The sequence below is a fragment of the Grampus griseus genome, assembly GCF_964374135.1.
Source record: "Grampus griseus genome assembly, chromosome: X".
In the NCBI taxonomy this organism is placed as follows: Eukaryota; Metazoa; Chordata; class Mammalia; order Artiodactyla; family Delphinidae; genus Grampus; species Grampus griseus.
In genome coordinates this window covers 43,337,803-43,351,965 of record NC_138999.1, presented here as the reverse complement: position 1 = coordinate 43,351,965, position 14,163 = coordinate 43,337,803, and the positions used below count along the sequence as shown (strand labels likewise).

At 41.0% G+C, this 14,163-nt stretch overlaps 1 protein-coding gene across 1 annotated transcript in view; it reads left to right on the top strand.

The window, feature by feature from the left end:
- Window positions 1–4,363: 4,363 nt before the first annotated feature.
- Window positions 4,364–14,163, top strand: part of AKAP4 (A-kinase anchoring protein 4) — a gene marked incomplete at its 3' end in the record, with an annotated part of 11,751 nt that continues 1,951 nt past the window's right edge. The window contains 6 exon segments of the mRNA XM_082682047.1: window positions 4,364–4,531; window positions 5,062–5,160; window positions 6,236–6,286; window positions 6,850–6,951; window positions 13,199–14,029; window positions 14,031–14,159. Of these exon segments, the coding sequence (XP_082538173.1) occupies window positions 5,062–5,160; window positions 6,236–6,286; window positions 6,850–6,951; window positions 13,199–14,029; window positions 14,031–14,159 (1,212 nt within the window). The 5' untranslated portion in view covers window positions 4,364–4,531.

Here is a 14,163-nt window from a genome sequence, read left to right as displayed (position 1 = left end):
CATAAACTAAATTAGGTAGGCTAAATCTGAGTCTGGAAGATCCTTAGTGGGACTAACAGGCAGAAAGTGATTTCATGTAGGCTGATCATTCAACTCATTTAAATTTCATTTTGCCATTATTCATAATAATTACATTACAGACACAGGTCCCATTTTTATTATCTTAATAGCTCTTTCAAACCAAATGCAAACTGAAAGCATATTTAAAGTGCTGACTTGTATAATTATTCACAAGTTTGTGTGGAAGAGATGTTTGGGTAGAATAAACAAGGTTAGAAAACAGATGGTGATTAGAGGAAAAAATGATAACCAAAGCTTCTGTGTGTAACATCTCTGTGTTTGGCTCTTAAAGGTTAACCTAAGTGCATACTACTTCACACATACTCACACACTAACATAGCATATTCCTTCTTTTTATTTATTTATTTATCTGTTTGTTTGTTTGTTCTTGGCTGCATTGGGTCTTCGTTGCGGCACACGGGCTTTCTCTGGTTGCAGCAAGCAGGGGCTACTCTTCATTGTGGTGCACGGACTTCTCATTACGGTGGCTTCTCTTGTTGCGGAGCACAGGCTCCAGGCGTGCGGGCTTCAGTAGTCGTGGCACGTGGGCTCAGTAGTTGTGGCTCACAGGCTCTAGAGTGCAGGCTCAGTAGTTGTGGCACACGGGCTTACTTGCTCTGTGGCATGTGGGATCTTCCCAGACCAGGGCTCGAACCCGTGTCCCCTGCATTAGCAGGTGGATTTTTGACCACTGCGCGACCAGGGAAGCCCCCATATTCCTTCTTTTAACTCTTTGGATATCCCTTCTCCCCCATCTATCCCCATCTCTAGTCAGTACAGGCCAGTCTGAGAGCTTCAGCAGGAGAAAGAAGAGGCAGTGGATACACTGTAACCTATGACTAAACCTCCTTACGTTTCATTATTGGTTTCCCATCCAATTCAAATGCTGCTCTTGTTTGCTCCTGGTTAGCCTCCAAGATGACAGGATTGGGGTGCCAAGGGACAGGTCTCTAATCATCCATAATAGTTCTCTCTTTGTCAGTTAGGGGATATGGTAAGACATTTTCCAGGCCAGGATCACAGTTGTTTCCTTCTGGGCTGGGAGACAGAGTTTTTCGGTTTTTTGGTGGTTGTTGTCTATTTGTTTTTATCTTAGGGGTATACATTCTTGTGATTGAAGAATAAATAAACATTTTCTTTATTTGCTTCTTATTCCACAGACATGAGCCAGACACAGGAGCTCCAACTTTTTCTTTAATCATCAAAAGTTCCCCTTGACAAATGGGTGGTATAGGAAAAGCAGGTCCTGTATTATGGATTCTAACACATCACCACTGACAAAGCCTCCCTCCTTGACCCAAACTTATTTTTAAATAAAAATTGTATATATTTAAGGTGTACAACATGATGATTTGATATAGTCAGGCTCCTCTGAGCTGCCTTCTCAACTAGGCCTCAACCTTGGCCTTATAAGAACTACAACTTTCAGCACAATTCCATCCACTCCCTACATTAAGAGACTTGAACAAACACCAGCATAGTTTCTGTCACCTCAAGGCCATGTCCCTAGGATGATGACCCCAGCCTCTTTAAAATGCCTGCCTGAGAAAGTTCAAAAGTGCCAAAAGAATTTATTGTTTATTCCAGCCAAAACCTGACTATAGCCCCCTGACCTCCCTTTTCTCAGAACATTTACTTTAGAAAACTTGTGATTGTAAATCCTTTCTCTGTCCTTTTGAGATGTATCTTCTACAACCCAGGAAAATCTTTCTCAGAGACCTGGGAGTCATCCCTTTGAAACGTAATCATCAAGAAAGATAGGGCCCCTATCTCTCAGTCTCTATGAAAGGGTAGGAACCTAACTTTGTTAGGTTAGTAAAAACACAGTTAGTTAGTACCAGTTAGCAAACACGGATGCCTTGATCACATTGATCAACCTCCCACCCCAAAAATTTCCCTCAGCACTTTTCCCTTAGCATTCCCCAGCATTTAAAAAGCCTTTTGTTTCAGTGGAGTTGAGTTCTGTTCATCTGAAGTAAGGGCTTCAATAGCCTGAATAAAATAGGTCTTGCCACCTTTAACAAAGGTCCAGCTCTGTTTGTCTCTGACGCCATGAATTGACAAGGTCAAAATTGTACAGGAGGGTTAAGACATGTAATTTTAGGGTAACAGATAAAAGAAGAAATGGAAGTAGAACCAAGGATATGAAACTCTATGATTTAGGTGGTAATCTCAACTGATTTTTAATTCAGATACAGTTATTCACACGAGGTTAACGTGAAGGCAGGTGAAGAAAGGACAAGGAGAAAACAAGATGAGACTTGGGCACAATGAGAGCATTTGGTTATGGGCTAATATTTCCAAACTGGGGCTAAACTGAAGGCATCTCAAAGTGTAATGGATAATGCTTTAAGGAATACTGTAACCAGCCATCTAGCACTGACCATAATGTAAAAGAATAAGTGGGGCTCAGGTCTTTTCATGATTTGAGGAGTCTGTGAAAGGCTGACCCTGACCTAAGTGGATTGGCTTTTGGGAGGGCTAATTATGTCTCATGATAAAGGTTAAAGCTTGCTGGACCACTTAGACACCCAGAATCCTAAGGATAGAGCCCCTGTGTTTGTGCTGTCACTGGTCTCTACAGAAAGAATGATATCATGAAGTAGAAGTTCTGGTACCAACTGGCAGTCAAGGCTTTAGGGTAGCTTGGAGGGTTGAGGAAAGTAGCAACAACTTGAGTCAGACTGGAAGGGTCATCACAGCATCCAAATTTACAAGAAAAAATCATTCCAAGTTCCTACAAAATAGCCTACTCTGATACTACAAAGGTAGGGGCATCTTCCGACTTCTTTTTGACTAGCCAAGGGGGTGTCTTGATGATGAGGTGAAACTACAGAAGCTGCTAAGGCAGCCTCAAACTTTCTACTTTCATATTTTTATTCAGGATACCCAGAAAGGACTTTAACATTTCTCTGTTTCTACATAAATCCAAAGATCTCTTGCCACATAACTCTAAATATCTAGAGGGAAACCCAAAGAGAAATAAGCTAAGATGTGAAACTTAATACTGTTTTATTCACAGAGGCTGGTGGTCATTCTGTATAAGAAAAATACAGACCTCCACTGGTAACTAATATGACTAGATTGTTCTGGAAGTCTAGCCTGAAGAGTAATGAGAAGGGAGGTCTTAAGGAGTTGTGAGCTGGACAAAATGTAAACGAAATATGTGTACCCTTCTAGACAGAACAGAAAAAATGTACAGCAGACAACCTGATGTGCTTTTGATGAGAAGGGCTACTGAGTTTGCCAGCCTGCCCCCCCCCTTTGCTAAGGTTGCTACAGTTTCAGGCATTATGACCCAACAAATCCTGTTACCATGTGCCAGGGTCAGAAGCAGCGAGGAGAGCCTGGCTCCTTCAGTCTCATCCAACAGCTGATGGGGTGGCAGCCAGCAGCAGGTGCCCAAGAACTTGGCATTTCCCACTTCCATCTCAAGGGGCACATCTCCCTTCTAGGTAGCACATTTTCAGCCAAAGTCTAAAATAACTTCATTATCAAGGTAATAAGTTCATAAATTTTATTTTTTACAGTTTTTTTTTAGGATTTAGACTGAGGCTATATCCAAATCACATGAGGAACCTCTATGCCTCCCCCTCTTTTTCTCTAGGCTAGTGATCTCTAGCTCTTGAAAAAAAGAAACTCCCTCTTCTGAGGATGTGGAAAACCTCTTCCTAAAACTTTTTCAGGGATTTCTAGAGATTTTTGAAGGGAGAGTCCAAGAAGATCTGGGGAAATGAGATGGAGGGGGGTAGGGGGAATGGTAAAGTGTCAAAATGTAGTAGTATCCTGTGAAAGGCTAGCCATCACAGGATAGTTGTTACTAAAATGTTGAGAGTGAGAGAGGCAGAGGGAGGGAGGGAGAGAGGAAGGGAGGAAGAGAGAGGGAAGGAGGGAGAATGGAGGGAGGGAGGGAGAATGGAGGGAGGGAGGGAGGGAGAGAGAGGGAAGGAAGGGCTGAGGGAGAGAAGGCGGAAAGAAGGGGGAGGGAGGGAGGAAGCTAGAGGTTAAAGGGGTCTAATTTTTGAAGGAAGTGAAGGGAAAGGAATTTAACTGCCCTCTAATACTTGGCCCAAAAGGTTTCTCTTGTTAAATTTTAAAGATAAATCAAATTCAACCCCAGATACCAAAACAATTCTACTGAGCTCTTAACTGTATCTTCCTAAATGTGTCTTATATAGGGAAAATCAGTCAGTGGCTTCTGCCATTTCCTTTTTACTTTTAGTTCCAGGCTGGGGTGGGAGGTGGCAGCGGGGTTGAAGGAAGTTGGCAGAGATTATTCTCTCTTTCAAATAAACTTTGTCCTATGGGATCAGGGTCTGGTCTTCCCGCAGACATTTGTCTCTTAGTTATATTTATGGCTATCAGACTGAGTGTTCCCAGTATTCAGAAACTTTTTCTTTATATTGTTTTAATAAAAAGAATTATTCACTTTACTGGTATTGACCTTAGCCTTTTCTAGTGGCCCTATGTGGTAGGTAATTTCACTTTCTTTAATGTAATGAGAAAGACTCGGTTTAGACTAGGTTTAGCTAAAATTCAGTTAAAGGGGATGAGGTGAGCTTGACTCTTTGAAGATACCCAAGAGTGGATAAAGAAAAGAGGATACAGATGAGATTTAGTTAATGAGGTTGGGGAGAAGTAAATCACTAAATTTAACCCCACAGTCTCTAGACCTCCTTTTAAATTTACTTCCCAGCCTGTCATTTTTCCTGACTGGCATTTTCCCAAGTCAATATGATACTCCCATGGTTCCAAATACCTGGTTTGGGGAATCTAAATTAAAGAAGACTATGGATTGAGCTAAAAGATAATGATCTTGATCATCAGGTTCAAACATTTCGGAGTGTCCTTCTCCCATGGCTTACCCCACCAGTTCCTAGCCTAAACCTATATGAAACAGAGATGGGTTTCAGAAACCCCTTCAGGGATTCTTATTCAAACTGATTCAGTTTCTAAAAGTCATATATAAGACTTTCAGATTTATTTTCTTTCTCTTTCCAGATGTCTGATAATAATATTGACTGGTTACACAGCCACAGGGGCATGTGCAAGGTAGATCTCTACAGCCCAACAGGACAGCAAGATCAGGACCAGAAAGTGGTAATATACAAAATGACTCCTACAAAGAAAGGCTTGGCATTTGGGTATAGATATCCTGGAGCCCAGGATAGACTAATGGATAGTGGTACTGTGACTTCTCCAAGGAATCAAGCTCAGTAAGGTCTGTGGGGGACCAATGTGCTCATACATCACACAGGGACAATTCAAGGGAGGGGCAAGATGAGGAGTGATGTGAAGGAGCTGAGGAGGGGAGGCTTGTGGGGGAGTCTGAGGGGAGCCAGGGGTGGTGGTTGCCTAGTTACCAGCCTCTATTATCTCACACCTCTGAAGTCATAATAATGTCGCCTAGCTACCAGTAAGTTACCCTAAACCTGGACTCCTTCAGGAGGGCAAAATATGTATTTTTCCTAATGAATAACAATAAAAAACACCTATTAAACACAGAAATGTTTATCCATGTACCACTTAAAATCTTCTATGTCATCAATAGTAAAAACACCACATCTTGGCAACATTAGTGTAGTAGAAAGTGCTCCAAACTGGGAGCCAGGGGAATCGAGTTCTAATAGGAGTTCCACTTTTGAGTCTGTGTCAGTAGGGCAAGCCATCTCTCTTCTCAGTTTTCTCAATAAATGTGGATATTGTATTTTGGGCCTCTTTCTCTCACACGTAGGTATTCTCATTTAGGAAATATAGTAACATTAAGATTCTGTCTGCCTAGAAGTTGAGACACAGATGTAGAGAACAAACGTATGGACACCAAGGGGGAAAAGCCGCGGGGGGGTGGGGATGGTGGTGTGCTGAATTGGGCGATAGGGATTGACATGTATACACTGATGTGTATAAAACTGATGACTAATAAGAACCTGCTGTATAAAAAAGTAAATAAAATAAAATACAAAAATTTAAAAAAGATTCTGTCTGCCTAATAAAAATCATTTGTCTATTGTTTATTAAGTACTTAACTATGTCTAGGTGCTCTACTAAAAGCTTTACACGCACTATCTCAATCAATCCTCACAAGAACCCGATAAGGTAGGTGCTACTATCATCTCCCAGAGAAATTAAGGCCTTTTCTCTAGAATTTTTCTAAATTCATCTTAATTTAATGCAGATATACTTTGTTGATGTGTCCACCCTGAACATGGAAGATAAAGATTCTAAGGTGGGTACTCTCTGCTTCCCTCAGGGTTGGAATGGGTGGGAGGATGCTGAGAAGGGTTAACAGTTTCAGCATGAGGAAAGGGAAAGGTTGTGGCAGAGGGTGGAAAGGTGACGGGGACTCAGGTGGGAAGCCATCATTCTCATGAGCCCATGATCCCTGGTTTGGAATTTACTGTCATTCTTGATACCAAATCTCATTTTATAAGCCACTTAAGTCGCTGGTAGGACTAAAAGAATGAAAGCATGGAAGATAGCATGTCAGAAAAGCAGGGTGGGGGGGGGGGGAAACCCTGTCCAAAAGGTTGATGTTTAATGGAATATGGTTCCTGAGACTGATGGCTTTGTGAATACCTTCAGTGGGGTGGGAGGGAGTAGTAATTTGTAGAGGGAGCTTTATCTCATTCTTCAAAGACTAGCTAGCCTTACAAGCCTACCTTTCCTTCAGAAAGAAAGGGGATAATAGGAGAAATGACATTCATGCTTTGAAGTAGTAGCCTAGCGGGTCAGCTTGGAGAAGTCTCAAAAAGCAACTTTTCACAAGAATCTTGCCCTTTAATTCCATAGGATGCTGCTGGTTCCAATTCAGAAGGTGACTTAAACCTGGAGAATCTGGAAGAAGAAGAAATTATTGTGATCAAGGATACTGAGAAGCAAGACTCGTCTAAGGTATAGACTTAGCCTCTGAGTCTACCCTTTCTCATTCCCAGAGCCCAGTGCTGAATCTGAGGACTCTGGTTCAGAGATAGTAAGAGAACTATTGTCAAACAGGCCCAAAATACAAATATTATGATATTCTAGAGAACACAGGCCTAAGCTCACAGTCACAGTAAGTTAAATGCTCAGGTAACTCACAATGACACTATCACAGAGGCTCAGAATGCCCTCTCCTAATTTCAGGTACCTACAGCAAAAAATCTCGCTATGCTTATCTTAACAAAGATATGGGCTTATAAGCAAGATCCTTTGCAATGTTCTTTGCTGGCTTGTAATGGACTTGTGTGCCCCACATTGCCCAGTGTCCAACAATGAAGAAAGAGGATATGAAGAAGAGCGAGTCCACAACAACCAAAAACTGTAGTTGCCCTACCCTGTTGTCTAAGAGATTACCCAGGCTGTCGGGTAGCATAAAGTTCAACGCAATTACACTTGCACACCACTGTCAGATATGGAATCCTTTTGTTTTTTGTGTAAATATCCCAAATTACACCTGGCAGGCTGGTTTGGGGTAGGCATTAGAGCACATGACAAGTCACTCTCACTGTCCTAGGAGCCTAGAGTAGCTGATATTGGAACAGGATATTTGGCTTCAGTGCAAAGGAGTCAAATATTTCTTGTTGTGTTCCTAGGCTCATATTATAACCAGAAACATCATTTTTGACCCCAGATGCCTTTGGAGTGATGAGAGTAGCCCCTGAGGAAGGGAAAACCAGTTACAAAATATTCTCCAAAGAGTCTTGGGTTCAGTTGGGGGTGGCCAACTCCATTTTGGGGTCTTAATAAAAGGATATACCTGGTGTTTGGGGTTTTGGGGGGGTTTTTTGTTATTGTTTTTTTGAAATTTATTTTATTTTATTTATTTTTTTATACAGCAGGCTCTTATTAGTCATCCATTTTATACACATCAGCGTATACAGGTCAATCCCAATCTCCTAATTCATCACACCAACACCCCCATCCCCTGCCACTTTCCCCCGTTGGTGTCCATATGTTTGTTCTCTACATCTGTGTCTCACTTTCTGCCCTGCAAACCGGTTCATCTGTACCATTTTTCTAGGTTCCACATATATGCTTTAATACACGATATTTGTTTTTCTCTTTCTGACTTACTTCACTCTGTATTACAGTCTCTAGACCCATCCACGTCTCTACAAATGATCCAATTTTGTTCCTTTTTATGGCTGAGTAATATTCCACTGTATATATGTACCACATCTTCTTTATCCATTCGTCTGTCAATGGGCATTTAGGTTGCTTCCATGACCTGGCTATTGTAAATAGTGCTGCAGTGAACTTTGGAGTGCATGTGTCTTTTTGAATTATGGTTTTCTCTTGGTATATGCCCAGTAGTGGGATTGCTGGGTCATATGGTAATTCTATTTTTAGTTTTTTAAGGAACCTCCATACTGTTCTCCATAGTGGCTGTATCAATTTATATTCCCACCAACAGTGCAAGAGGGTTCCCTTTTCTCCACACCCTCTCCAGCATTTATCCTTTGTAGATTTTCTGAGGATGCCCATTCTAACTGGTCTGAGGTGATACCTCATTGTAGTTTTGATTTGCATTTCTCTAATAATTAGTGATGTTGAGCAACTTTTCATGTGCTTCTTGGCCATATGTATGTCTTCTTTGGAGAAATATCTATTCAGGTCTTCTGCCCATTTTTTGATTGGGTTGTTTGTTTTTTAAACATTGAGCTGCATGAGCTGTTTATATACTTTGGAGATTAATCCTTTGTCCATTGATTCATTTGCAAATATTTTCTCCCATTCTGAGGGTTGTCTTTTCATCTTGTTTATGGCTTCCTTTGCTGTGCAAAAGCTTTGAAGTTTCATTAGGTCTCTTTTGTTTATTTTTGTTTTTATTTCCATTACTCTAGGAGGAGGATCAAAAATGATCTTGCTCTGATTTATGTCAAAGAGTGTTCTTCCTATGTTTTCCTTTAAGAGTTTTATAGTGTCCAGTCTTACATTTAGGTCTGTAATCCATTTTTAGTTTATTTCTATGTATTGTGTTAGGGAGTGTTCTAATTTCATTCTTTACTAGTGTAGCTGTCCAGTTTTCCCAGCACCACTTACTGAAGAGACTGTCTTTTCTCCATTGTATATCCTTGCCTCCTTTGTCATAAATTAGTTGACCATAGGTGCGTGGGTTTATCTCTGGGCTTTCTGTCTTGTTCCATTGATCTATATTTCTGTTTTTGTGCCAGTACCATGTTGCCTTGATTACTGTAGCTTTGTAGTATAGTCTGAAGCCAGGGAGTCTGATTCCTGCAGATCTGCTTTTTTCCCTCAAGACTGCTTTGGCTATTCGGGGTCTTTTGTGTCTCCATACAAATTTTAAGATTTTTTGTTCTAGTTCTGTAAAAAATGCCATTGGTAATTTGACAGGGATTGCATTGAATCTGTAGATTGCTTTGCGTAGTATAGTCATGTTCACAATATTGATTCTTCCAATCCAGGAACATGGTATATCTCTCCATCTGTTGGCATCATCTTTAATTTATTTCATCAGTGTCTTATAGTTTTCTGCATACAGGTCTTTTGTCTCCCTAGGTCTGAGGTGGGTTTCTTTTAGACAGCATATATATGGGTTTTGTTTTTGTATCCATTCAGCAAGCCTGTGTCTTTTGGTTGGAGCATTTAATCCATTCACGTTTAAGGTAATTATCGATATGTATGTTCCTCCGACCATTTTCTTAATTGTTTTGGGTTTGTTTTTGTAGGTCCTTTTCTTCTCTTGCGTTTCCCACTTAGAGACGTTCCTTTAGCATTTGTTGTAGAGCTGGTTTGGTGGTGCTGAATTCTCTTAGCTTTTGCTTGTCTGTAAAGCTTTTGATTTCTCCATCGGATCTGAATGAGATCGTTGCCGGGTAGAGTAATCTTGCTTGTAGGTTCTTCCCTTTCATCACTTTAAGTATATCATGCCACTCCCTTCTGGCTTGTGGAGTTTCTGCTGAGAAATCAGCTGTTAACCTTCTGGGAGTTCCCTTGTATGTTGTCGTTTTTCCCTTGCTGCTTTCAACAATTTTTCTTTGTCTTTAATTTTTGCTAATTTGATTACTATGTGTCTTGGTATGTTTCTCCTTGGGTTTATCCTGTATGGGACTCTCTGTGCTTCCTGGACTTGGGTGGCTATTTCCTTTCCCATGTTAGGGAAGTTTTCGACTATAATCTCTTCAAATATTTTCTCGTGTCCTTTCTCTCTCTCTCTTCCTTCTGGGACCCCTATAATGTGAATGTTGTTGCGTTTAATGTTGTCCCAGAGGTCTCTTAGGCTGTCTTCATTTCTTTTCACTCTTTTTTCTTTATTCTGTTCCTCAGCAGTGAATTCCACCATTCTGTCTTCCAGGTCACTTGTCCATTCTTTTGCTTCAGTTATTCTGCTATTGATTCCCTCTAGTGTATTTTTCATTTCACTTATTGTATTGTTCACCTCTGTTTGTTTGTTCTTTAATTCTTCTAGGTTTGTTAGACATTTGTTGCATCTTCTCGATCTTTGCCTCCATTCTTTTTCCAAGGTCCTGGATCATCTTCACTATCATTATTCTGAATTCTTTTTCTGGAAAGTTGCCTATCTGCACTTCATTTAGTTGTTTTTCTGGGGTTTTATCTTGTTCCTCCATCTGGTACATAGCCCTCTGCCTTTTCATCTTGTCTCTCTTTCTGTGAATGTGGTTTTTGTTCCACAGGCTGCAGGATTGTAGTTCTTCTTGCTTCTTGTCTGCCCTCTGGTGGATGAGGCTATCTAAGGGGCTTGATGGGAGGGACTGGTGGTGGGTAGAGCTGACTGTTGCTCTGGTGGGCAGAGCTCAGTAAAACTCTAATCTGCTTGAATGCTGATGGGCAGGGCTGGGTTCCCTCCCTGTTGGTTGTTTGGCCTGAGGTAACCCAACACTGGAGCCTACCCAGTCTCTTTGATGGGGCTAATGGCGGACTCTGGGAGCACTCTCGCCAAGGAGTACTTCCCAGAACTTTTGCTGCCAGTGTCCTTGTCCTCACAGTGAGCCAGAGCCATCCCCCGCCTCTGCAGGAGACCCTCCAACACTAGCAGGTAGGTCTGGTTCAGTCTCCCATGGGGTCACTGCTCCTTCCCATGCGCACACTACTTTGTGTGTGGCCTCCAAGAGTGGAGTCTCTGTTTCCCCCAGTCCTATCAAAGTCTTGCTGTCAAATCCCGTTAGCCTTCAAAGTCTGATTCTCTAGGAATTCCTCTTCTTTTTGCTGGACCCCCAGGTTGGGAAGCCTGATGTGGGGCTCAGAACCTTCACTCCAGTGGGTGGACTTCTGTGGTATAAGTGTTCTCCAGTTTGTGTGTCACCCACATCAGCAGTTATGGGATTTGATTTTATCGTGATTGTGCCCCTCCTACCATCTCATTGTGGCTTCTCCTTTGTCTTTGGATGTGGGGTATCTTTTTTGGTGAGTTCCAGTGTCTTCCTGTTGATGGTTGTTCAGCAGTTAGTTGTGATTCTGGTGTTCTTGCAAGAGAGATTGAGAGCATGTCCTTCTACTCTGCCATCTTGAACCAATCTCTGGTGTTTGTTTTTAAAAGAGGAGCCCATACTTACTACACACAATGCAGGTCTACTTTATTGCAACTGAAGCCCTTTTGCAAAAAGTGGACCTTATTATGACTTCATGTTTCTAGGAATTCATGGTGATGAAGCAATGAATGGAGCAAAGAGGGCAATGGTACTTAGTGCTGAGTAGATGTGTACACAATATGTATACACATATCTAAACATGGGCATACACAGTCACAAGTATAGATATACACATATACGTTTACACAAAGTGACATACACATAGATATATACATGTATATACGTTAACAAAAAATAATTTATAAAATAATTTATAATAATTTGTAGCCAGGCCAAACACATGCCTGGCTACATGTGACACTGACAAACACACACAAGCATTGAAATAACAAACTTATGTATAGTGATCTAGTCATAACAATGACTTACACACATATGCAAAGATATACAGTTATACAGAGTCAGACACACTAATGTGCCCACATGTGATACACATAAACATTTATATATACATCCAAGCACACTATGCATAAACACACACTCACATTGATACACACAAGCCTTGATCAAAACAGACCATGCAGACTCAGGTACAGGCATACTCACTTATAAATATACCTCATGTTGATACACACACGTACAAACTTTAACAAAGTGACACATTAACTAACGCACATGCTTGTGTACACTGATACACATATTGACACAAATGCAGTGACATCCCCACTCATGTACTCACAGACACACTCAAATGCCAGTGTGTATGCAACACTGACATACATCAATCATTGACATAGTATATAAATATAACATAAACTGATACCTAATATATCGATATACACAGTCATTATACAATCACCTATTTATACATACTCATTTTTAACATACATATTTATTAATATATTATACATTAATTATATATTAATATATTGATGAGTATGTATGCTAATACCTGAATGTATGTTTCAACATATATAAATACATTTATCGCTGCATGATACATGCTATTGGATTTATATCATAAACACATATGCAGCTCTCTCAACTTGACACTTGCTTATTTTCATATTCAGAGACACACTGATATACACACACATATTTTTACATTCACATATATGTACAAAATATACATACTAACATGCACATGCTGGCCTCTACAGTTGACATATACAATGGGTATGATGTCAGCACATTATGACACATGCTTACACACGGTGACATCACACACTGTGCATTGACATACACATATGCACACACATACACACAGGCACATTTTCACACACTAACAGTACAAACTGACACATGTTCCCACTCATGAATTGATATATTGATGTGTATATACACACACGACAGAGACACTGACATATTTTTGACATGTATTGAAATAAGCACACATACTCAGATGAAATTGACAAACATATTGATAACACTTGTGTATAGTTAAGTGTACAGATGTATCTACTCTGAGCTTTTGTTGCTGTCACTTGTGCGTGAACGTGTATTAATGGATATAATTGTGTGTTATGCGCCCATGCAAATACTAAAGGCCAAATCCCTAATCTGTGCAACTTGGAAGATATATCTTCTAAATACAATAGGGGAAAGAAGTAGCCTAGCCAAAGCCTTATGGATAGGTCTTCTTTTTTTAGATGGAGAGGTCAGTGTGCCTTTTCAAACAAGCTCCTTCTAATCCTATAAGTGTCCTCTATCGTCTACTCAGTGATCTTCAGAAATACGCCTTGTGTTTCCAACAGGCACTTAGCCCCTCATCCTCTAGCTGTAGACGTCAAGTAGGAGACACAGAGGGCAAATATCACAAACTGCCCACTGGGAACTGCTACAGAGGCTATGCCAATCAACTGAAAATGGATTACGTGGCCAAAGGACCTCAAGGCCAACATCTGGAAATGACAGCGGCCAAAAACACCAACAATAACCAGAGTCCTTTCACCCCACCAGCCAAATCTCCTAGCAATCAGAGGACAGTTATCTCCCCTGATGGAGAATGTTCTACGGATGACCCTTCCTTCTATGTCAGCCGACTATCTCCTCTGGTGATCCAGATGGCCCGTAAGAAAATCAAGGAGAAGTTGGAAGGTGGAAGCAAATGTCTTCATCATTCAATCTATCCACCCAGTGGGGACAAAGGGAAAAACAGCCCTCGTAGTGCTGTGAGCAAGATCACTTCTGAAATGGCCCATGATGCTGTGGAAGTGACCTCTGCAGAAAGGCAGGGCACTGGGGAGGAGTGTAGGGAAGGTGGCCGAAAAACCTTTCTGTATAGTGAATTATCCAACAAGAGCAAAGGTGGAGACAAATACATGTGCCAAAGAGACAACAAAGAATTTGCAGATTCGATCAGCAAAATGTTCATGGTTTATGCAAATCAAGTGGCATCTGACACAATGTTCTCTGTCATGCAGAACTTGAAAGTTCATAGCTCTGGGAAGCCAATTCCAGCTTGTGAGGTCGTGAGGAGGGGTGCTGTTAAAACACACCAAGGAAATTGTGTCCGATTTGATTGACTCCTGCGTGAAGAACCTACGTAATATCACTGGGGTCCTGATGGCCAACTCAGACATTTTCTCAACTGTCAGGAGGAATCTGTTCAACC